Source organism: Lactuca virosa, chromosome 6, assembly GCF_052849685.1.
Source record: "Lactuca virosa cultivar CGN04683 chromosome 6, Lactuca_virosa_CGN04683_v6, whole genome shotgun sequence".
Classification (NCBI taxonomy): domain Eukaryota; kingdom Viridiplantae; phylum Streptophyta; class Magnoliopsida; order Asterales; family Asteraceae; genus Lactuca; species Lactuca virosa.
Genome location: NC_136431.1, coordinates 57,163,341 through 57,186,557, shown reverse-complemented (window position 1 = coordinate 57,186,557; position 23,217 = coordinate 57,163,341). Strand labels below are relative to the sequence as shown.

Sequence of the window (23,217 nt, the reverse complement as noted above, 5' to 3'; positions counted from 1 at the left end):
TCCCTTGGACGAATTCCTTATGGGCTTCCCATAGAATTCGTCCAACCTATATATTATTAGGTGATCCATAACCCAATTGTAATTATCTTATAATTACAACTCCAGTCCCCTAAGTTTAATTAATCTCTTTTAGTCACAAAATTAATTCTTAATTAATTCTTGACTAATATTAATTAAACAATATGATTTCTCTTTTAATATATTATTCTTATAATATATTAATAAATCATAATTAAACCTTTCTCTCCTTAATTCATCCTACATATTGCTATGGTGAAGGCAACCCAAAAGGACCATGCTCACAATCGGGTCAAGTATATACCAAAATAGTTATGGACTTAGACACTAATTCAACAATTTTCAAATGCAACTATAACCCCTTAAATAATGAACCACAATTGTTCATTGAACAATTTTTAGAGATATAAGAAGCAAACATGCAGCTTTGAAAGAAGGGGGGGGGGGGTGATCATTACAACACCCTTGAAACCCATGTTCTTTGATTTTTTTGGTTGTGTCATGCTCACCATCAACCCACGATGAACATCATTACATCTACCATCATCAACCACCTGCAACCTGAAATTTGTGTTACATTACGAGATGAGTACACAACTCGCTCCTTTAATTCAGAAGAAAATTGAGAAAAAAAGGGGTGCGAACCTATGGTACGTTAACGACAATGATCTTGTGGTGGTCTGATGATGGTCCTCTGGTGTGGCGGCAGTTCGACAGTGGAGCAACAAGGGAGCATAGTAGGCGAAGAGGAGCGATATGGAAGAAAACGAAGGCGTTTTTTTAGGTTGGAGCTCATTCTTTTTCTTTTCTAATATTTATGTGTAGGATTTAGAAGTGGTTTCCCAAGTCTTTTAGGAGAAAAGCAAGCACAGACGTTTGTGGTTTTCTAAACGGAACTGATTTGTATACACCATTTTTTCTCCATACACAACAATTTGTATTTTAAAATGTTGTATTATACGACTTTATAAAACATAAATTCTTATGGAGAAAAAATTGTTGTGTAGAAATAACTTCCATTTTCTAAAAAACAAACAATATATTAATAAAACACATGCCTTTCTGATAAAAGTGGGCAAAAGCATTGGAAAAAAAACAAATTAACACCATAGTGAGAAATAAGATTTAGAGATGGTTTAGCGTAGACGCGACAATTTGATACACAACACGATTAATACAATATGAGTTTTTCGTGTATGTGTTTTAGAAATCCGTGTTTCGTGTCTATTCGTGTCAACACAAATTTTAAATTCGTGTTTCGTATCTTATGCATGTGAAACACTAATTTACCTTTTTAAACACATATAGACACAGAATAAATTTGTGTTGACACGCGACATATGACATGTATAAACACGTATAAACAAGCGATACGTGACACTTATAAACACGTATATACATATATAAACACGTATAAACATGTATGTACATGTATAGACACAAATTAAATTTGTGTTTATTCGTGTTTTCTTGTAACTCAGTTAAAATGTGTCTATTCATGTCGTGTCACATGTCACACGGATTAATTATATGTTGTGTTCGTGTTTATACCCAAGACACATTTTACAAATCGTGTCGTGTTCGTGTTTTCCAAATTCGTGTCCGACACGTATACTGATATCGCAATAATTATACATATATTTCGAGCGATATTTATGTATTTTTAGCTATATTTTGGTATGATTTAAGATAAAAGGTACTTATAAAGTTTGAATTTCCATTTTACAGCTAAAAAGCATTTATGAGGAAAAAGGATAAGAAAACGTGCAAAAATCCGCAAAAAGAAGTGAAAGAAATTACACGAAGAAAATCGAGATCAAAAAGTCAAAGAATTCAAAGATAGCCGCGTTGGAAAGACGAGAAAACAAAATAAAAATATAAAAAGAATTTAAATTAATTAATGAGGTTTAATTAAAATAAATTATTGGGAATTAATTATTTAATTTCTAAATAATTTATATTAATTAAATTAATTTAATTTAATTTAATTTGTAAAAAAATAGAAAAATAAAAAGGAAAAGAAAAAGAGCCCAAAAATCAGGATTTAGCCCAAAACCCGGAGCCCAAAAGACGGCCTGATCCGTCCACCAGAAGACCCGAACCGAATCCGAGATCCGACCCGTCCGCCCCGCGTCCAAATGCCCTCACAAACTGATCCGGTACACGACCCCACCCAGAGATCCGAACCGGGTTTAGACCCGCGTGTTTTATCGCCTGTGACGTCATCGGTGACGTCATCGGAATCCGATCCGCGCCCAGTTCCGACCCGATCCGACCCGACCTCCGATTCGTTTTACCTCACATGAAGATCCGCGTCTCGACCCAGATTCCGACCCAAATTCGATTCGGTACTGTTCATTGGCAATACGACGTCGTTTTGAGTACCAGATTTGCCAATTCCGATTCCATTACGTTTTTAACCATTTTTTCCCCACTTTTTCCTATTATAAACCCAATCCTTTCCAACCAATACTCAATAATTCACCACCTTTAAACTTTCCAACCATTTATTCCCATCTTTTTATTTCTTTTGAATTCTTTTTCATTAGATCCAATCTCAATTCATTTCTTTTTGGTATTTAATTCTTCCAATTTTTACTATAAATACCACCATTTTTCACCACAAAAGAAAAAAGATGACATTGAATCATACACTTTGATACACAAATTTCTCCATACAATTTCTTACCATATCACCACTATACCAAATTCCATCCAACCTTTGAACCACAATTGGGGATTCAAGAGTCAAAAAGCTAAGGAATTGAAGATTGCAGTGACATTAGGGACTACATCGGGTTTGTTTTATCGACATGTTTAACATTCTCAATATGTTTTCTATGTATGTTGTAACCTTAATTATGAGCTAAATTCTCTTTGCTTTCACTTGGATAATGAAACCTTGAAAATATGATTTGATTTATATTATTCGGATATTAATTGTTATTTATTTTATCATGCATATTTGATCATTTATTTGTATATGTTAAGTTTTTGTAATTAATTTTCCCATAACTAAGTTAATATTTTTAAAAGATCACTTTAATTATATTATCTTGAATCATAAATTTTTCATAACCATTGATATTTATGACTAGTAAAAGACAATATTCTAGGAATTGGGCAAAATAAAATACTAAAAATTTAACATGTATATTTTATATCGTACGACCAACTTACGATTCCTATTTGTTTTACTACCACTAAAATGAATAGTTTGATCAAATGTTTGCATGATACGAATTAATTATTGTTAATAAAATTGTTAATTGCATGACAATTGTTTTTAATTAATTTTATTATCAAAGCGGTAAAAAATTTAGATCATGATTTTTAACCAATTTTAGAAATCGGTAAATAACTAATAATATCCATTGCACTTAATATAAATCATTCATTACTAAAAGGTGGAATTAAATCTAAGTGAAAACATCCTTATCATTCTTGATTTTTAAAAACCAATTCTTGTTCTATATTTATTCTACACTTTAATTGTTAAAATTCTCATTATTGTCTTGTTACTAGAAATTCCCCCAAGTTACTTATCTTTTAAGTTAATTAGCGACAAATAGTCTAATATTAAATCATACTCGTTTCCCCAAGTGTTCGACATCCGTTCTTACCATTGCTATATTACAAATTCAATTAGGTACACTTGCCTAAGTCGATAGTAAATTCTAGTATCGGTAATTTCAACCTTATAAATTTAAGACTAGATAAATTTTACATCATATACACGACACACATACACGTATTATCAGGTCTAGTTTTGCTCAGAATCAATATGCGCTTCAGTCCTCCAATTCTACACATCTACACTTTAAGTTCCTCAGCTAGTCCACTTTAGGCCTTTATACTTTTCATCAAAGCCTACAATTACAAGCCCGTAATTCCAAGCCCAACGCCAATCTATCACACATTCAAATGTAACATGCACCTTAAACATTCTAAGTCACTTCATATAACAAATAATAATAATGTGCATTACATTCCATAGTTAAGATTGACCAAAGCATATGATATTTCAATAATTTTCAAATTAAATCATTACTTAGTCTTCTGATTTTATCATACTTAGCAGTTAAGTTTTTTTATGATATTTGCATAATAAAGTTATAAATATACGTTAACAAATGGATAATAAAAGCTATATTTTCTGTTATATATTGTTTAATTTTTATAAAAAAGAATTTGATTTGATATTTTATTAACATGCCTTGATTTACGGTTAATATCATAACACAGCTCAGATAGATCTGATCTCACAGTCCTTTTCCTCCATTACTGACCACGTCGAACCTTTTTCTTCCCAAATTCGCCTTCGATCAATCACCCACAAAACCCCCAAATTCGATCACTTCACTGCAAACCCTAACAATCCCATTTACATCGATGTCAAACCAACTGAAAGCGATCACCCTAACCCATGTCCGTTACTTTAAAGGAGATCAATTGGGCTGTTTCTTAGCATGGATTTCACTAGTTCCAGTGTTCATCAGCCTCGGTGGGTTTGTCTCTCACTTCCTCTTCCGTCGAGAGCTCCAAGGTATGTTCTTCGCTTTAGGATTAACAATTTCCCAATTCATCAACGAAGTGATCAAAACCAACGTCCAACAAGCCCGGCCGGAGACCTGCGTGCTGCTTGAAATGTGCGATTCGCATGGTTGGCCTTCGAGTCATTCCCAGTACATGTTCTTCTTCGCAACATATTTGACTCTGCTGACTTACAAAAAGTTCGGGATTTTGTTTAGAAAGCAGATGTTGTTAGTAGCTCTTGTGATCTGGCCATTGGCGTTGCTTACGATGTATTCTAGGGTTTATTTGGGGTACCATACAGTCGCCCAGGTGTTCGCCGGTGCTGGACTTGGGATCTTTCTTGGTGGGTTGTGGTTTTGGGTGGTTAATTCGATTCTCAGAGGGTTTTTTCCGGTGATCGAAGAGAGTTTTTTTGGAAGATGGTTTTATGTTAAGGATACTTCACATATACCAAATTTGTTGAAATTTGAATACGAGAATGCTATAGCTGCAAGAAGACATTCATCTTATAAGCGTGCAGATTGATTAAAGAATAGAATTGGTCAATTGGGTAAGTGATTTTATGATTTTATCTATATGAACATTTGTTCTTTCGTTGATTCTATAATGTAATCATGTTATATGTTAATTTTGTATATGATATTTTTATTTGAATAGGGTAAGATTGGAATCTAAAAACATGGTGTTCTATCACCAATTTTGCACTAAAGATTTGATTTTTTTTAGCATCATCAAGATTCAAGAACCCAATGCTAAAGTATAAATTGTTTTTTCTTGTTCATAGGTGATGTGGAAGGAAGGTGGCCTGCTGTTTGGTGTTTAAAAGATTTGCAGTGGGTCTGTAATGTGTTTAATTTGACAGAATTAAAAGTCGATATATATCTTTACTCTTTATTAGAACTTGATTGTATTGTTGCAACTAGTCACTTATAGTTTATCTTATATGGTTTAAATGTTTAATTGGTCATATTTTATTAGACGAGTTGAAATTGTAAAAGAAGAATTATATCCCATGTCTTTAATCTTTTGCTGCTGTTTTTGACGTGTTTGGCAAAAATAGTTGTTACTGGTAGCGGGAAGCTGTAGTTTTTATTTGTTATTTGAGTGTTTGACAAAAGTAGCTGAAAGCTTTTTAAATATATAAAATTACATAAAAGGACAACTGATTAAATAAATAAATATATAACTATATTTTTAAGGGTAATTATGGAAATTGATTTCAAAAACTCTGTAGCGTTTTGTTAAACGCTACATGAAGTAGCTTTTAGATTTGGAGCGTTTTGTTTAAACTAAAAGGTAAACGTTGTACTGCCAAACGAATAGAGCGTTTTGTCAAAAGCTAAAAGCTAGAAGCTCTCAAACGCTTCCAAAAGCTCCGTGCCAAACACGTTTATGTGTTTTGATTATCCTTTTATTTGTGTTTTTTCTTTTGGATTTTGTGGATGATGTGCGGTATACATTTCATATATTTTTCATTTTGTATGTCCCAAAACAGAATCATAACCAAAAAAATAAAACTTTGATTGTAGTATTTTGGTACTTCTATATTTTTCATTTTATATGGAAACCACATTAGCTTTTTGCCTAGTCAGCTAAATGAGAAACATGAAACACTTGAAACAAACCAGTTTATTGGTTAAATTTGTAACGAAATGGTAAACTTAATGACTTAATTGAGAAAAAGAAAAACACTGTGCCAAACAAAATTTTATGCAAACTTGGTGTATTTTATACGATTTGCCCAATAATTTATGATACGACTTTAGAAGTTTTATGTTGGACTTATTTTTATCACCAATTTCATCATTAATCTATAAGCTTCATGTCATGGATATTTAATCATTAACTAATCTAATTCTACAACTACTTCATGAAGGGCTTCATGTCATGGATTTGTAGTCATTTAATCATTAACTAATCTAATTCTACAACTACTTCATGAAGGATTTCTCATGAAAGATCATCAAAATGTCATGATTTCATATGTTGCTTACAACCACAATACACTACCTATTGGTGGTATACCCTACCTTATTGGTTGAGCCCCGAAACCATAACTATAATACATACCTTCTGAGACCGACTCATTTGCGATCCCATGACAAAGAATCTAGGCCCGTTGTCCGAATATTGGCTCCAATATCTCCCACCATACAAACAATTAGGGTCGACCAGTAAATGGAGGGACATAGCAGACAAAACTTGGAAAAGCATGTTGTACCTTCTACGAAAAGGCAAGACATGTCTCCCCCACCAACACCACATATACTTGCATCATTGGAGGTACCAATAAGCAATTTCGAACTCTTGTATTCATTCTCTCGCTCTCGTACACTCTCTTGAGTTAACACCTTAACTTGGTCATCTTAGTGTTAGAGTAGAGCCTAATCATGGACACAACCCCCATATTACAATCGACCTTAATCTCCACTTGTAATAAACTAGTGGCATTTCTAGGAATTTAGATGTATATATATAAACATGATCAGAACTTAAAATACGACTTGTACAAAATTGCTTAATATTTAAAGTCATACATCTCAAAAACCAAATATAAACAAAATTACAATTGAATGCAACAAATCTTTATATGTATATATAAATTTGGGACGGAAATTAGGGAAACATTAATTGAGATGGTTATGTAAGCCAAAACCGATCAAACCTAATGTAATTCGTTGGTGAATGGATTATGTTAAAATCGGCTATCGAAAGTAACGATGAGTGCAACACTCATATTTCTCTTAAAAAAGTATGTATTAAAATAAAAGGACGTAAAAATGAACTAGGCTCATTTTTGTTTTCAATAATACAATTCTTTTTCCAAACGCAAAATTATCATTATTTTATTGGGTGTACTGCATACCTTGTTACAGACACTCACAGTGCCTCCATGGCATTCATAGCGGGGATTAGGCGGTACGTAAAAGCTTACCCGTAAACCCTACCTAGGGAAATTCATTTTAAGAAAAACTAGAGGTGACAATTCTCGATCCAACCCGTAACCCAATACGAAAATAACTGAGTTTGGGTTGAGATTTTTGACCCGTCAACCTGTTTATTTCATGGGTTGGATTAGATTATCTGTTTGGGTTCGTACGTCAACCTACCAACCCGATTATATATAGTATATTTAAAAAAAAATATTTATGAATTAACAAAATATAGGCAATATACAGACTTTTTTTCTTTCACATGTGTTGCTTATTAAGTTATTATCTTAGATTAGTATTTGGTTGTTCATTTCATTCTAGTAATTGTAGATGCTAATTATTAATTAATTTTATGACTTGCACAATTAGTATAAATTTAACATGTAAAAATTTATCCGAAAATGATATGTCGACTGTTTAACCCGAAATTAACCCCCTACCCCGCGAAACCAATATAATTAAACGAGTTATATGAGTTAGGTTGAGTTGATGTTTCCAACCCGTCAACCTGTGACCCGACAACCCATATATTTTATGGATTGGATTAGGTCAATGTATTCTAACCCGCTAACCCGCCAACTCGAAACCGACCTAAGTGCCAGACCTAAGAAAAACAAGAGTAAGTTGCAAAATTGGTCCTTGTGGTATAAATAAATTTAGATTGAGTCTATTTTTTTCATTTGAATGGTCGGTCCAAAATTGAAATTTTAATGCCGATTTAATCTCTATGGTATCACAAAAAATGCAGTTTGAATCCTTTTTTGGATGACAATTAACTCAAGGGACTAAATTTGTACTTTTTAAGATACTATAAGGACCAAACATACATAAAAGTTTCAATTCTAGACTGACTATACAAATAAATAGAAATAGGAGTAAATTACACGAATGGTCACTGTAGTTTGGGATAATTTGCGCGATTGGTCTCTAACTTATTTTTTTAACTTGGAAAGTACATATTGTTTGTTTTTGTTACGTGTTTAGTCCCTGTCTTACCTAAAAAGAATTTTATTTAAATAGGGAAAAATGGAGGCGTATGTAAGGTAAGGTAAGGGAGGTGGGGTTAGGGGTGTGTTTATTTAAATAAATTAAAAAATCAAGGGCAAAATAACTTTTTTTAGGTAAGACATGGACCAAACGCGTAATAAAAACAATAATAAGGACCTTCCGAGTTAAAAAAATAAGTTAGGAACAAACGCACAAATTACCCTAAACCATAGGGACCATTCGTATAATTTACTATTTCTAGACTTAAACTATATATTTTTGAGATAGAAGTAGAACCAACTTTGCAATTTACTAGAAAACCACAAAAATGTTGCATTTACTGATTTACCCCAGTAAAAATCTTGAAATTGAAAAACTCCCTCCAAAAATCAAACATTTTTCAAAATCAGGAAGCACGTGAATTTCAGCTTTTTCTTTTATTTTTCTTTGACCCCTCGTCGCCCCTCATTTGGCTCTGCTACTTCCATGTGTTGATGATGGGTACGGTTTCCTAAATGTTCTTCAATGCCTCCAAATCTATAAACTGCATTCACCTACTTCATTTAAATCCCTTGAAAATCTTTGAACACAACTACTTCAATTTCAAATTTTATCTTATATCTCTAAAACCCTAGTTCTCGATTAAGATCACACCATGTGGCAAGTCTTGTTAGGTGCAGCAATAGCAGGATCTGGGTATTTCGCTAAACAACTTCTCCACAAAAACGAAGACAAGCCCACGAATTATTCCCCGATAAACGTTGATCAACCTGTCGAGAATGCTGAATCAGATTCTTCAATTTTGGAAGAAGATACATCATCGATTTTTAGGTTTTCCAGTACTTCACATGGGTCAAAGAATCCTCGGAAGAAATTGGGTCGTGGTGGCGGGATTAAATGTGCTAGAGGAAATCATGAAAGAAAATCTGGGTTTGAGAAGAAAATTGGTGATGGATTAGTTGATGATCAGAGGAAGAATGGGAAGAAATTTACAGTCTGTTTGAAGAAAAGGCGTATCGGAAGAAATGCTTCTGCTAAATGTGATTCGTTTGATGTCAAAGGTAATCTACTGTGCCTTTTTATGTTCATAATCTTAAGTTATTGTATGCTTTTGTGTTGTGCGAATGTGCAATCTATGTATGTTCTTGCTTTTGCAAAAGATTTGACCTTTTTCTCGTTTGACCTAATTGGTTTTAGTTTATATACTGATTAGTGTAGTTGAGTTAATGAACAATGAGCATTAGGCGATGAAATGTAAAGGGTGCTCATCACTAATCGGCTTCCCATTTCGCATTATAAGCTAGATTCAGAAAATCTCATGTCTTTGATTCATTTCAATATGTTCAGATAAATCATCATTCGGTTGGGGAGTTGGAGTTGGAATAATGTACATGATGTCAGCTGGAAAAGCCGAAATCAATAAACTAAACACAGCAGTAGATGAAACAGCTAAGGTCGTTCAAGAATTAAAAAACGAGATCTTCAAAAGAAAATCATCGCGTAATTCAGAAATCAAAAGAACCCTAAATCAGAAATCGGTAGATATCAAATGGGATCAATCTGTTCTCGAGAAATCATCCATGGAGAACAACGATATTGAATCATACAATTTTCCGGCGACTGACGATGCAAGCAGCATGATCACGGAAGAACCACATCAAGAGGTCACGGAAATGGATCAATTAGAAGCGGAACTTGAATCTGAGCTTTTAAAACTTCATATCTCGAAATCACAAGATCATGATTTGGAATCTAATCAAAGCGGTGGTGTAATCCCATATGAACTTGATCAGAAATTATGTCATCTGCTAATCGAACAACAGGAAAGTCAAATTGTTGACTTGGAATCGGAATTGCATTTTACGAATTCCAAGCTTTTGGAGAAGGAATCGGAGCTTCAAGCATTGAAGGATTGCGTTAAACGTCTCACTGAGTTTTCTCTGACATGTCCCTCAGGTACACGTTTCCTTTCTTCATTAATGGTGATTTCTGAACAAACTTTGCTCCAATTATGAGCATGGAATTGGAATTGAAGATTGAATTCTGAACCAACTTTGCTCCAATTCCAATTCTAGACCATCGAACCAAGGGTCTTTTTGGTTTCATGGATGGAATGGAATGAATAAGATGAGTCATTACATTATATGATCATGTTTAGTTGGATTTAAGTATAGAATATTTTTTTTATATGATTCTTTTACATGTATTACATGAGTTTATTCAAAAAAATAAACAAACATGAAAATGTAACAATTTAGAAAATTTAAATTTATAAGAAAAAAAGTAAAATATTTAATTATTAAAATTGAAGTGTTTATTTATCTTTTAAATTTAAACTAATAATTTAAATAAATAAACAACTAAAATAATTGGATTCAATTTATAAATTTAGAAATTATAAGGAAAGTTGCATTAATTAATTGGATATACATTTATTATATTTAAGTATTATATGAACTTTAATAAAATGGAAAAAACCACAAAATGACACATGAATACAATTTAATCTAGATTTATCACAAAATGATATGTGGCATAATGAATAAGAAAATAACAGATGTCAAAATTATTTTCATTTATTAGGTAAGATGAATATGAATAGGTGTAGTTGAATACTAAAATATAGTTATAATTATAATTATAATAATCACTAAAATGACCAAAATAGGTTCTTATAAAAATTTTGACTACCTTTTTGAGAATTTCTTACAGAATAACTACTATGCAAAAAGTTCTTTGTAAATTGCTTTATGAATGGTCTCTATTTTGTTTTTTCGCTAGATGACACATTTGGCGAAAAAATGATGTAATTTTGTTTTCAAATGTTTTTTTTTTATTTTTTTATTTTTTTATTCGAGAATAGGTATTCAAGTGGCCCATTTTGTAAAACGGGTGGTTATTTTGTATTAAATGTGATCATTTTGGTCATTTTAGTGACTAACCCAATTGAGATTTTAATAAAAAATTATTCTGGTTAATTTTAGAAAATAAAACCAGAATTCAGTTACAATCATGAAATCTTTAAAAAAATTTATCATTAAATGGGCTACATTCCATTCCTTCTCCAACTCATATCTCACACCACATTACATAAAACATTATTGTTATTATATAATGTTTTTTTTTTCTTTCTTTTTATGAAATTAAACCTTTATTTTTCAGATGAAGAAAGAGAAGGCCAGATCGATGAAGCTCATAACAAGTTGATTAATGGGAATGGAAGATCAATGGTTGGGATCAAAAGAGCAATAGACTTCGATTGAAATTCATTTCTTCATATACTAACCTAGCTAAACATTGTTTATATGATAAAGTAACATAACAATATTCTATTTCTAGATATTTAAATCCTAATCCTTGCTACTTTCAAGTTATTTTTTCAAAAGATTTCACTATACTTCCACAAAAAAAGTTATTTTTCGACCTCGTCTCTTATAAACGAAACTTTATTTTTCCATAACCTAACTTGTTTTATGATAGTTAAGAGCCCTAAAATATAATTAATCATTGTCCGAATCCAATTTTTTTATTTGAGAAAATGTTGGATCTTGTGAAAGTCTAGTGATAGATTGTGTGTATTTTGGTGTTAGTAGGGGCAAGTCATTATTGTGGGGGGTCAAAACTCAAAAGACACAAGTTCTTGATTGTGTGCAAGAAAGGAAATAATTTCTGAAACCCATGTTGACAATTTGTTGTGTTGTTTATTGGAGTGTTGGGTGACTCTCCTACATGATCTGTCACGTCAAAACGGGGTGAAATTCCTAAATTATACTAGATGTGGACATGCTCTAGGGTATGTCTCCAAAGGGGAGTTGGGGGTAGTTTTGTAAAAATACCAAAAGGGAAATCTACCATGTAAATGATTTAGTAGGTTGCACAGAAAAATAGACACTAGAAGGGAATGGTGGGGAGCTATTTTGGGTGTTTGGAATTTTACCTTTTTTTCGTATCATATTTGTGGTTGGGATGTGTTTTTATATTTTTTTATTAAGGAAAATTTAAAATATGAATAATTACAAATTTACAAAGACTTCTTTAAACACTGCATTATCTTATCGTCGTGCTTCTTTATTATATGTTCTCTCATCCGTCTCCACCCTTTGGAGTGAAAATCGTTGCCTATGTTCTAACTTCTAAATATATGTCTGAAAGAGTATAAAAGAGTGTAAAACCCTATGTATAATGAATTCACGTGTTTAGTACAACTATATAGATATAAGCATTTAACATAGAATGAAATAATTTGATAAGATCATCATCATGTATTAAAGTCGTTTTCGTGCCAAATGGTGTCACTTATCCCATTTAATATTTATACATTGCATGTACTAAAAGCTCACCACACATGTATGTTTATATTTAATGAGTTCATGAGTTTAATGTATGAAAATCGACATAAATATTTAACATGCAACAAGTTTAATAAAATCATTATCATGTAAGGCTACTCAAAGTGGGACGTAAAATGGTGTGCGTTGTGTGCGTTATAGCAGTGAACATCAACCTAATGGCGGGGTGACAAACATGGTTGTTGTTGGAACCCTGACTATAATTCTCTCTCACTCATCCACCACATTAATACATAAAGTATAAATATAGTAATGTGATGTGAAGTGGTGACTATTACTAAGGTGTTGTTTGTTTTTTAAAAAAAACATCTTCAAACCACTTTCTGCTGCGCGGCGCAGCACACGCGCAACACTTTCCCTCTCGCAACAGTTTGTTTTTTGGAAGACTTCAGATTCCAAAACCTTTGCGCGTGTGCTGCGTGACGCAGCACTTGACTTGCATCTTCAAACCTCTTAAGCTTTCATTTTTTTGAAGTGTTTTTTTAGAATTTTGGTATAACTTATTTTTTTAAACTTTTATTTGTTTAAAAAACTTAAAATTTTTTAAACTTTTATTTACGGATTTGATACAATTTTTTGTTATAGTTTCCACAATTTTTTTTAACTTGATTTTTGAAAAAAAAAACTTTAATTTTTTTTACCGTTTCAGTTAATAATATTTTCAGTTTCAATTTCATCTTTTTTAACGTGTGTAATTTTTTACGAACTTTGTAGACATCGTTTGCAATTCTTTCTTAATTTTTTTTATTTTCTTTTTTTATGTTTTTTAAAATTAATTTTTTTCTAGAATAAAGTTGGTAGCTTCTTTTATATTTTTATAAGTTTTTTTTTAAAGTTTTATATTTTTGTTTTTTTACATGTTCTTTTTAGTATTCTTTCAATGTTTTAAGACTAGAATTATTTAAATTTCGATGTTGAAAACTATTTTCAGTTTATAAAATTAGTTTATTTAAACTTCAGTTTACTGCAGCAGTCTGCAGATGTTAAAAAACAAACATGCTTCTTATTATGGGCTGCAGGCGTTTGTTCCACCTCTTCTGCTACAGATGATTGCAGAGGTAGTTCGCAGACTTCACAAATTTTCGATTCGAAAAAACAAACAGCACCTGAGTGTCTTGGTTGGAAAGTGGTAGTGATGTCACGATGAAATAAAAAAACTTCAATTGGTGACATGATAGGCTAACAATTATTGAAATGTTATTCAATATATAAAGATAGGTTTTATCGTTAAATACCTTTGTGATAATATTTAAGAAAACAAATTATTTAAAAGTCGAAGAAAAAAACTATTTTTATAATCAACATATCCTACCTAAAATTTACTTATTTCGACTTGAACTTGTTCTAAATATTAGCCAACTACACTCTTTTGTTACATTTTATAAATAATTTTAAAAGATTGGAAAGAAAAGGGTTTTGTGGGTGTTGTCATATCTACAAGACCATACATAGTCCCTATGAAAAAAGTATATCTTGTAAAGAGTGACTCCAAACATAACCTTACAATAACTTTTGTATTTTACATTACATATCTTATCGAAAAATAACTTTGTTTTTCTTCATTTTCTTTAATTATGACGGTGTTATAATTTCAATATTAAATAGCTAAATTTTAATCCAAAATCTGATGTTATATGTCTATTAATTTTCAAAAAGGTATCAATAAGTATAATAAATATAAGACAAAATTGCAAGAATTGTCCCTGTGTTATGTCAAAACTAACATCTTTGGTCCAAAATGGGTTTGGCTCGTAAGGATGGTCCAATAGTTTCGTTTTGTTGCGAGTTTAGTCCAAAAATTTTATAACTTTTTATAATGATGGATTTGCCCTTGGTATTTTCCCTTTTTCAATTTTTTTATTACCTTTTTTTAATTTTTTTATTACAGAAATCAAAAAAAGAAAAAGAAAAATCTCTCTCTCTCTCTCTCTCTCTCTCTCTTTCTCTCTCTCTCTCTCTCATCTCCAACTCGTCTATCTCCCTCGTTTCTCACTTCTCCGGTAAAGAGAGCCACCACAGTCGACTGTGGCAGCTCCTCCGCCTCCCCCTGTCGTGACCCACCACCATCCAACATCCCAAATCCAAATCCACAATAGGTGTTCTTCGTTCTTGATTTTGGATCTGAAATAAAACCCAAATCCAAAAGTTGAAGGTAGGTATGTTCTTGGTTCCAATTTTGAAACGAAGATGAAGAAGGGTAGTTCTGAAACAAAATCCACACACAAAACCTTACCTGAAACGAAAACCCACCATCGATTCGAAGAGAAACGAAAACCCACCATTGATTTTGGATCTGAAATAAATCACTACATTTGTTGCCTCCTGTTTTACTTTCCTGCCAACGAGAATGAAGAGAAAGGAAGCTGGTGGTCGGAAGGAGTGACAACATTTGGTGGCCGAAACTCACAACAACAGCGGTGACATCAAGCTGTTTGGGTGGCAGAGCGACGTGAGGAGCTGGGTTTCCTCCTTAGCGGTGCAGTATGACTGGAGAGAGGTAACGAGGGTGGTGAGGTCATGTACGGTGGTGAAAGGTAGCGTTGAGCGACTTGGACGGGCGGAACAAGGCTGACAGTCAACGAGTCTCCTTCTCTCGTCATCGTTGCAGATTCAAAGGGGGGGGGGGGGTGGATGAAGAAAGTCGGGAAAGGCAGTGGTGGTGCTGTGACAGGCGAAGAGGTGGTGGATGTTCACGGTGGTCACCACAGGAACACCATCGGTGTCATAACCACTGGTGCTCCATTCTTTGTTTGTGAAATAGGGACGAAAGGAAGAAAGGAGATGAATCAAGAGAGAGAGAGAGAGAGAGAGAGAGAGAGATTTTATTTTTGTTTTATTTTTAATTGTTGTAATAAAAGAAAAATGGAAAATAAAATAATAAGGGGCAAATCCGTCATTATAAAAAAGTTCATAGGAAATTGGACTAAACTCGCAACAAAATGAAACTATTGGACCATCCTTGCGAGCCAAACCCATTTTGGACCAAAGTTGCTAGTTTTGACATACCACAGGGACCATTCTTGCAATTTTGTCTAAATATAAATAAATTGGTGTCAAAAGTCAAATTGTAATTATTTGAATTAAGTAGTTACAGACTTGGATGGAGAAAGTAAGTAATTAAATAATAACTTATTCTTGTCACTCAAATCTCTACCTTTTCAAGCAAAAAGTTGTCTGATGACCATCCACCCGTGCAAATTAAAATAAATAAATGATATAAAAAGGACAATTTGTTTTTATGTTAAATAACATTTAAATTGGAATATTCACACAAACTATCATTTCGTCAAGATAATAAAGTAAAATTGATTTAGTAGGCCTGTTATTATTATTTTTTTTTCGGGTAATTTGTGTTTTTTATTTTCTAACAACAAACTTATTGGAAGTGTTTACATATAATCATTATGACTGACTGTAACAAATTATAGTTTACGTGACATATATACAACATAAATAATTATTCAGAAGGGTAATCAACTATTGGTTCTGTTTATATCTAGACAATTTTTTTGTTCACATTCGACCATCCAACTTATTGAAGTTGTTCATATAATACCATTGTTTTAAAATTTCAAAATCAGTAGTTAAAGTTGAGAAAATTGAAGGTTAGGTTGTCTATATTGAAGTCGGTAGTTGTATCTTTATTTTATTTTGTACGACCAAATTATATTAATAAAGTGATTATGGTTCATTTTTAATCTTCTTGTCGAATACACTTAATTTGTCGACATCACCAAAGTGAAATTTTAACATGGTCTAAGTACACTAAGGTATTTCCCTAAAATACACATTAAGGGGTCTAAGCATACTAAAAATACACTAAAGTATTTCCCTTAAAACCACGAACTCACTAGACCCAATCCTTACTCGGTTAAAACTTTAAAGATGCACTAACATACTTTAGATGATTGATTTATATGTTACTATGTGTTAGCTGGTTGATTGTATTTTCTTACTTGATATATATTAAGAGTTTTTACGTTGATAATGTTGGGTTTTATTCAAAAATAGTTTAAAAAAACAAAGATAGCAACAGAAGATTTTAATTTTGAACAAAATAAAACTACTTTTATTCCCACCAAAAGATCTACTTGCAAAGTTTGAAAAGAAAACAACAACCATAGAAAGAAAAGTTTACAACCATTGAAGACTTTGATTCTCATGGGAGATGAAAGTTGATGAAGTGTGACATGAAACTCCAAAGTAAAAGTTCTCTAAAGATATCCACCTAGCAAGAGTAAAACACCAAAACATGATGGTCTTCATTTGTTAATAAGTTACTCTTAAGCTATTAAGACATATCTAAATAAGTCTTAATAGAAAGCAACTTATTTACCTTCATTTGATGCACCATTTACAAGAAAGGAAGAAGGAGATGGTAGCTCTAAATCTTGAAATATGGTTTCCATATTTAGAGAGATAGTAAGCCAAAAGAACCAACATAAAACCCTTCTAATACCTTCCTTTTATACATCCTCTTATGCATAAAGACAACCAAACAATAAAGGAAGGTATGTGCATTATCTTGCAAGCATGGAGTGGAGAAAGAAGGACAACATGCGACCTCTTTCTTGTCTCTTCCTATCTACGGTTTTGACACCAAAAGTCAAAACCAAATTGTTTTACATTCCGTTACTTTAACTAGATAGTTATATGTCCAAGTATATGATTACTTAAAGTGGCCAAACATTTTTACACAACTTATAAATTCATAAATATGAATTATGACTAGTTTTTGCTCTCTATTATAATTATTATTACCTAGAAACAATAATTCCCAATATGTTGGTAAAATATTGTTTTCATAGAATAATATTTTTCCAATTAAATACAAATGTTGATTATATTTATAAATAATCAAATTATACTAATAAGTAATCAATTGGTAGTAACTTGCTATATGATGTGACCCTATATGTGTTGGATTAAGGTGTCTAAGCCAGTAACTAGATTGATATATTTTTGAATTAGAAGCAAAATCCTTTTTGGGTTGCCTTCATAACCTATAACTGAATAGAATGACTTTTAGAGGGAGACTGATTAGTTAATTTATTTGATTAATAAATTAATTAGAAATAGAAATAAATGATTTATCAATATATTGTATAATTAATATATTAATTTGAAATAATAATTATTAATTAAGATTTAATAAGAAATTAATTGGAATGAATTTGGGGTTAATTAGAATTAATTGAAAGTGTAGGGGCTAAGCTGTAATTGTTCAATAGTTAAACAATAAGGAATTCCAAAATCTTCCTAGCCTTGGACGATTTTAAGGAGGAAGATTAGGATTTTTGAAATATTCCTTATAGATAAATAAGGAGTTGGATAATTACCATATTCGGGATATTATTATAATATTTAATTAGAGTTATCCAAGGCTTTCCTTATCAGCTATAAATAAGACCCCTAAGGTCCTTAATTTCGTGCACTCACCTTACACCCATAGAGCCAAAAATTTTCGCTTTCATCCTCTTTCCTCAAGTCTTCTAGTTATTAGGGTTTTGGGTACAAACCATTAAAGACATTCAAGTTTTTGGTGCTTGCTTTCCAAGGAACTTCAAGAGGATTTTGTGTGATTATTTACTATAATAATCAAAAGGTATGTAATTTTATTCCTATATGAATTTAGATAATATTAGTGTTTCCATAGGGTTTCTTGATGTTCATAGTTTATTGCTATCAATAGGATAAAAATAGATCCAAACTAGGTTGCATGTGAACTTAATGGTTAAGTGGTTTTCCGCTCATATGTAATTTTTATAACCTAGAAAACCCATTAGGGGTATCAGAGCCTTAGTTTTCTATTTGATTGTGCATAATATTGAATAGATCAAAATTACGGTTTATGTAAATTAAACCCTAATGGCATAAAATTTCCGCAAAAGGGTAGGTATCCCTTAGGGTTTCTAGTTTTCTTAATTATAATTTTAAATGCCTTAAAATTTGGATAATTAAAAACCTGATAACCCTATACCTTTTTTCGAAAATTAGAAGGGTATTTGGGATTATGATTAAATTTGAATTATTCTAATAATTATAATTACTTAATCCTTAATAATTTAAATTTGAATTATTTTATTAATTGTTTAATTGAAGATAATTATTTAAAACCTTAATGATTTAAATTAATTTAATTGGTTAATTAAAGGATAATTGGTAAATCATTAGTTGGTTAAAATTAATTAATTAATTGTTAATTTCGAAAATTAATTTTAAACCTAGTATTTTGAAAAAAATTTGAATACACCTTATACTATATATGATTAAATGTTTAATATACTATACGTATAAGAAAAGTCACTCAAATCAATAATAGGCCTCATTCATGAAGCCATACTCTGGGCGGGGGGGGGGGGGGATAACGAAATGGCCTGTAAAATGACCGTTGAATGGGTGTCCACTCTCACCCACCGCTCCCTTGTATGGTGGAGGGTCATTAGTCGAATGGGTTTGATATGACATAACCTCTAAAAGTATGATGCTATAAAGTAGCACAACCTTTATAAATCCCAACTCTAGTTACTTAAGGGAAAAAAATCTGAAGTGTATGCTAATCCATGAAAACGCACATCACTCTTTACAAGTCGTTAGTAGAGCATGTGTGGTTTACCAACACACTAATTTGGGACTATAAAGTTGAGCGATGGACAAATCGAAAATTATCATTGTTAATGGAGTGTGTGTGGTTTACCAGCACATTAATTCGAGATGATAAATGACCTCGAGGTTGTCAAGCGGGTTTGCATAAAAATTTCAAAAAGTCTCGTGGGACCCCGTTCCCGCGGGGGCCCCGTCCCGTTTGGGGGTATTTATTAAAAAAAATCGGGGGTGGGGACGGGGTGGGGGCAAGATTAACCCCCGTTTTAATTTTGGGGGCAGGGGCGGGGATGAGCAGTCCTGTCCTGAAACCCCATGGGGCCCCCGTTAATAAATTATACATATATTTACATATATTAATCATATAAATATAATAAACAATAACATGATTTTGAGCTTCCAAAATTCAAGCAAAAACATATTTTTAAGTTGTTAGTATAATGTTTTTAAGATGCCGTAACCTTTTTTTTAACATATAAAATTTTGCTATAAATAAATATTTGTTACCTAAAAAATAGTTTCTTTTAGCCCAAACAACAATTTGTTTCAGCCCCCAAAAAAAAAGCAGCCTAAAATCAATCGGGGGCGGGGATAGTAAGGGGCATTCGGGGGCGGGGGCGGGGGATGCACTCCCTGTCCCGTTTGCCCCTGTTGACATCCTTAGGTTTGCATGGTTATTCACATCTTATTTGTGATCCTCGACATCTCAGTCACAAATTGAAGAACATAATCTGAGATTAAACATACCAATGATAAGATTCAATGATTCTTAATTGACCTAGGAATTTCATATTAGATTGAAATTGGTACATTTGTATTACAGACCTTGATAAATTCACAATTAGATTACGACATCCCTCTTCTCTATTGTGAATTTTATTTTGGATCCTCGCCTTGAATATTTAATTTGGGTTAAAATATTAAGGATTTATATCACTAACTAAAACTATGTCTCTTTATATAGATGTTTGGAACCAGTAATCTCGCTACTACTCAATTTGCCACTCCACAAAGCTCAAACTTAACTCTTTTCTCGATTTTGTCAAAAGAGAAGCTCACTGGTCCAAACTATATGGATTGGATGAGAAATCTGAAGATGACTCTTTGATACGAGAACAAGGAATACGTTCTCGAAAAGCCTCTTGTTGAAATTTATGAATCCATCGCTACTCTTAAAGAAATAGTTGCTTTCAACAAGCATTCTGATGACGCCACAAAATTTGCTTGCATCATGGTTGCTACAATGTCTCTAGAACTCCAAAAGTTCTATGAAGACTACTGGCCATATAAGATGTGCCTCGACCTTGCTGGAAAGTTCCATAGGAAGGCTAGGCAAGATTCAAGAATGCTATGAAGTGGTCAAGTCTCTCATGGCGTACAAGTTGAAGGAAGGAGAATCTGTTTGCAATCACGTGCAAAGAATGCAGAGATATGTGGATCGTTTGGAAAAACTCAATGTGTCGTTTGATCAAGATTTGGCCATTGATATTGTCCTTAATTCTTTGACTCCTAGTTATGATCATTTCATATTGACTTATCATTTTAACAATACAGAGACGACATTGACTAAACTCCACAACTTGTTGCAGACTGTTGAATCAGGGATGAAAAAGAATCAAGTCCCTTCTGCTACAAGTGCTTCTGTCCTGGCCATTGGATCTGGAAAAGGGAAAAAGAGAAAGGCTCCTTCCTAATCCAACTGGAAATGGAAGGCCCATGCTGGAGGGTCTGGTAGTGGGTCCAAGTTGAAGCTCAAATTTAATGTTTCTACTGTTAGTAACCCAAAGGAGGCCACTTGTTTTCATTATAGCGAAAAGGGTCATTGGAGAAGAAGCTGACCCAAATACTTGAATGACTTGAAATATGGAAAGATCAAGGCGTCCAGTTCAGGTATTTACACTATTCAAATCAATAACACACAACTTTATCATTCGTGGGTCCTTGACACAGGATGTGATTTCCACATTTGTTCTGATTTGCAGGGGATAAGAGAAAGTGAGGAAGTGGAGAATGGAAGCTTGAACCAGTTCATGGGCAATATGAAAACTTCACCTGTTACCAAGATTATGACTTATGGTCTTATGCTTAGTAGTGGTGTTAGGATAAAATTGTTAAATTGTTGTTATTCGTTGGATATGACATGAAACATTATTTCATTTCATGAAGTGTTCAGACAAGGTTTTAGATATCCGTTTAATAATGATATTGGATCTATTTCTGCTTATAAAAATGGCGTTTTTATGTTTGAAGCTTTACCTTGTAAGGGTGTGTATGAAACTATGATTTGTGTTGATAACCTAGACAATAATGTGTTTCATATTGATTCGTATGATGGTGTAGACAAGGCATGTTTGTGGCATTGTCGTCTTGGGCACATAAACAAGAAACACATTGCCCAACACCAAAAGGATGGAGTGTTGGAATCATTTGATCTTAGGACAGATGATGAATGTGAATCTTGTTTACTGGGCAAGATGACTAAGGCACCTTTCAATGGAACGGTTGAAAGAGGTGAAGGATTGTTGGACCTCATCCATACGGATGTGTGTGGACCATTCAGATCTGTCACAAGGGATGCTAATCAACATTAAGTGAGGTTTATGGATGATTATAGCAGATATCGTTATATCTACTTAATCAAATATAAATCAGAAACCTCTAAAAAGTTCAAAGAGTTTAAGCACGAAGTCGATAATCAATTGGACAGGAAGATAAAGATGCTTATATCTGACAGAGTTGGTGAGTATTTTATGTTGGATTAGTGTCTAAGCCCGTAACTATATTTGGTAAGTACTTGACCCAGTTGTGCATGGTCCTTTTGGGTTGCCTTCACCAGAGCAACTTGACAGGGTGATTTATGAAGAGAGAGGTTATTATGGTTTATTAATATATTATATGAATAATATATTAAAGGAGAAATCATATAGTTTAATTAATATTAGACATGAATTAATTCTGTGATTAAAAGACATTAATTAAATAATGAGGACTTAAACTGTCAAATGTGTGATTGTTGAGCATTGGGCTGAGAAGGCTTATGGACTAGGCTTGGACGAAATTAGGGATGTGTCCATCCTAATTTCGGCCATAGAGGTCCTATTCCAGAAGCTTTCGTGGACTGCTTAAGCCTTAAGTTGTCCATTAGGGTTTTGACTGAAACCCTAGCAGCACAAGTATAAATAAGACCCTAAGGCATCAGATTTCGGTACTGGAAACCCTAAGAATCTTCATAGCCGAAATTGTGCCCATTCCCTCTCTCTCAATTAGCATCCTCTTGCTTGTGGTGTTTGTAAGCCATTAGAGGAGTGACATTTGTGACTCTAAGCTCCAAGACAAGAAGATTCAAGCCATTGTAGAAGAGGTAATCATCTAGATCTGATTTCTTATATTAATTTCGAAATATGTATGCTAGATCTAGGGTTTATAAGTCTTGGATGAATTGCATGTATAATGGAGAAACCTAGATCCAAGCTTTAGGGTTTACATGAGCACATAGGATGTTCTTTTGGCTCAAACCCATCAGTGGTATCAGAGCATTGATTGGTTTCTTTTGTATTTGATGCCTAGTATTTTATTCATGCTTTGAAAATTCGTTTTTTTGGCCCTCTGACTGAAGAACTCGTCGAGTCCCAATGTGAACTCGACGAGTCCACATTGGGAACTCGGCGAGTTTAGCTGTCAAGCAGAGGATATCTCGGGATTTCTTGCTGTTTTGCAATAGGATAATTACCAAAACTATTTTTAACTAATAAAATCCGATTTTTATTGTTATTATATGATTATCCTTACCA

At 32.8% G+C, this 23,217-nt stretch overlaps 2 protein-coding genes across 2 annotated transcripts; both read left to right on the top strand.

The window, feature by feature from the left end:
- Positions 1 to 4,271: 4,271 nt before the first annotated feature.
- On the top strand, positions 4,272 to 5,567 carry LOC145122752 (lipid phosphate phosphatase gamma-like). Its single transcript, XM_079058323.1, has 2 exons — positions 4,272 to 5,104; positions 5,339 to 5,567. The coding sequence occupies exon 1, from the start codon at positions 4,411 to 4,413 to the stop codon at positions 5,077 to 5,079; it is 669 nt and encodes a 222-aa protein (XP_078914449.1). The 5' UTR covers positions 4,272 to 4,410; the 3' UTR covers positions 5,080 to 5,104; positions 5,339 to 5,567.
- A 3,378-nt stretch (positions 5,568 to 8,945) lies between these two features.
- On the top strand, positions 8,946 to 11,848 carry LOC145118824 (POLAR LOCALIZATION DURING ASYMMETRIC DIVISION AND protein). The gene is made up of 3 exons (XM_079054488.1): positions 8,946 to 9,535; positions 9,822 to 10,430; positions 11,637 to 11,848. The coding sequence occupies exons 1-3, from the start codon at positions 9,130 to 9,132 to the stop codon at positions 11,735 to 11,737; spliced, it is 1,116 nt and encodes a 371-aa protein (XP_078910614.1). The 5' UTR covers positions 8,946 to 9,129; the 3' UTR covers positions 11,738 to 11,848.
- The last annotated feature ends 11,369 nt before the right edge of the window (positions 11,849 to 23,217 follow it).

Bases quoted from the DNA above. Each gene is read 5' to 3' on its own strand.
- LOC145122752 (XM_079058323.1), top strand. From the start codon at position 4,411: ATGTCAAACCAACTGAAAGCGATCACCCTAACCCATGTCCGTTACTTT.
- LOC145118824 (XM_079054488.1), top strand. From the start codon at position 9,130: ATGTGGCAAGTCTTGTTAGGTGCAGCAATAGCAGGATCTGGGTATTTC. The intron at 9,536-9,821 runs GTAATCTACTGT...CAATATGTTCAG, and splicing joins TGATTCGTTTGATGTCAAAG to ATAAATCATCATTCGGTTGG. The intron at 10,431-11,636 runs GTACACGTTTCC...TTTATTTTTCAG, and splicing joins TTCTCTGACATGTCCCTCAG to ATGAAGAAAGAGAAGGCCAG.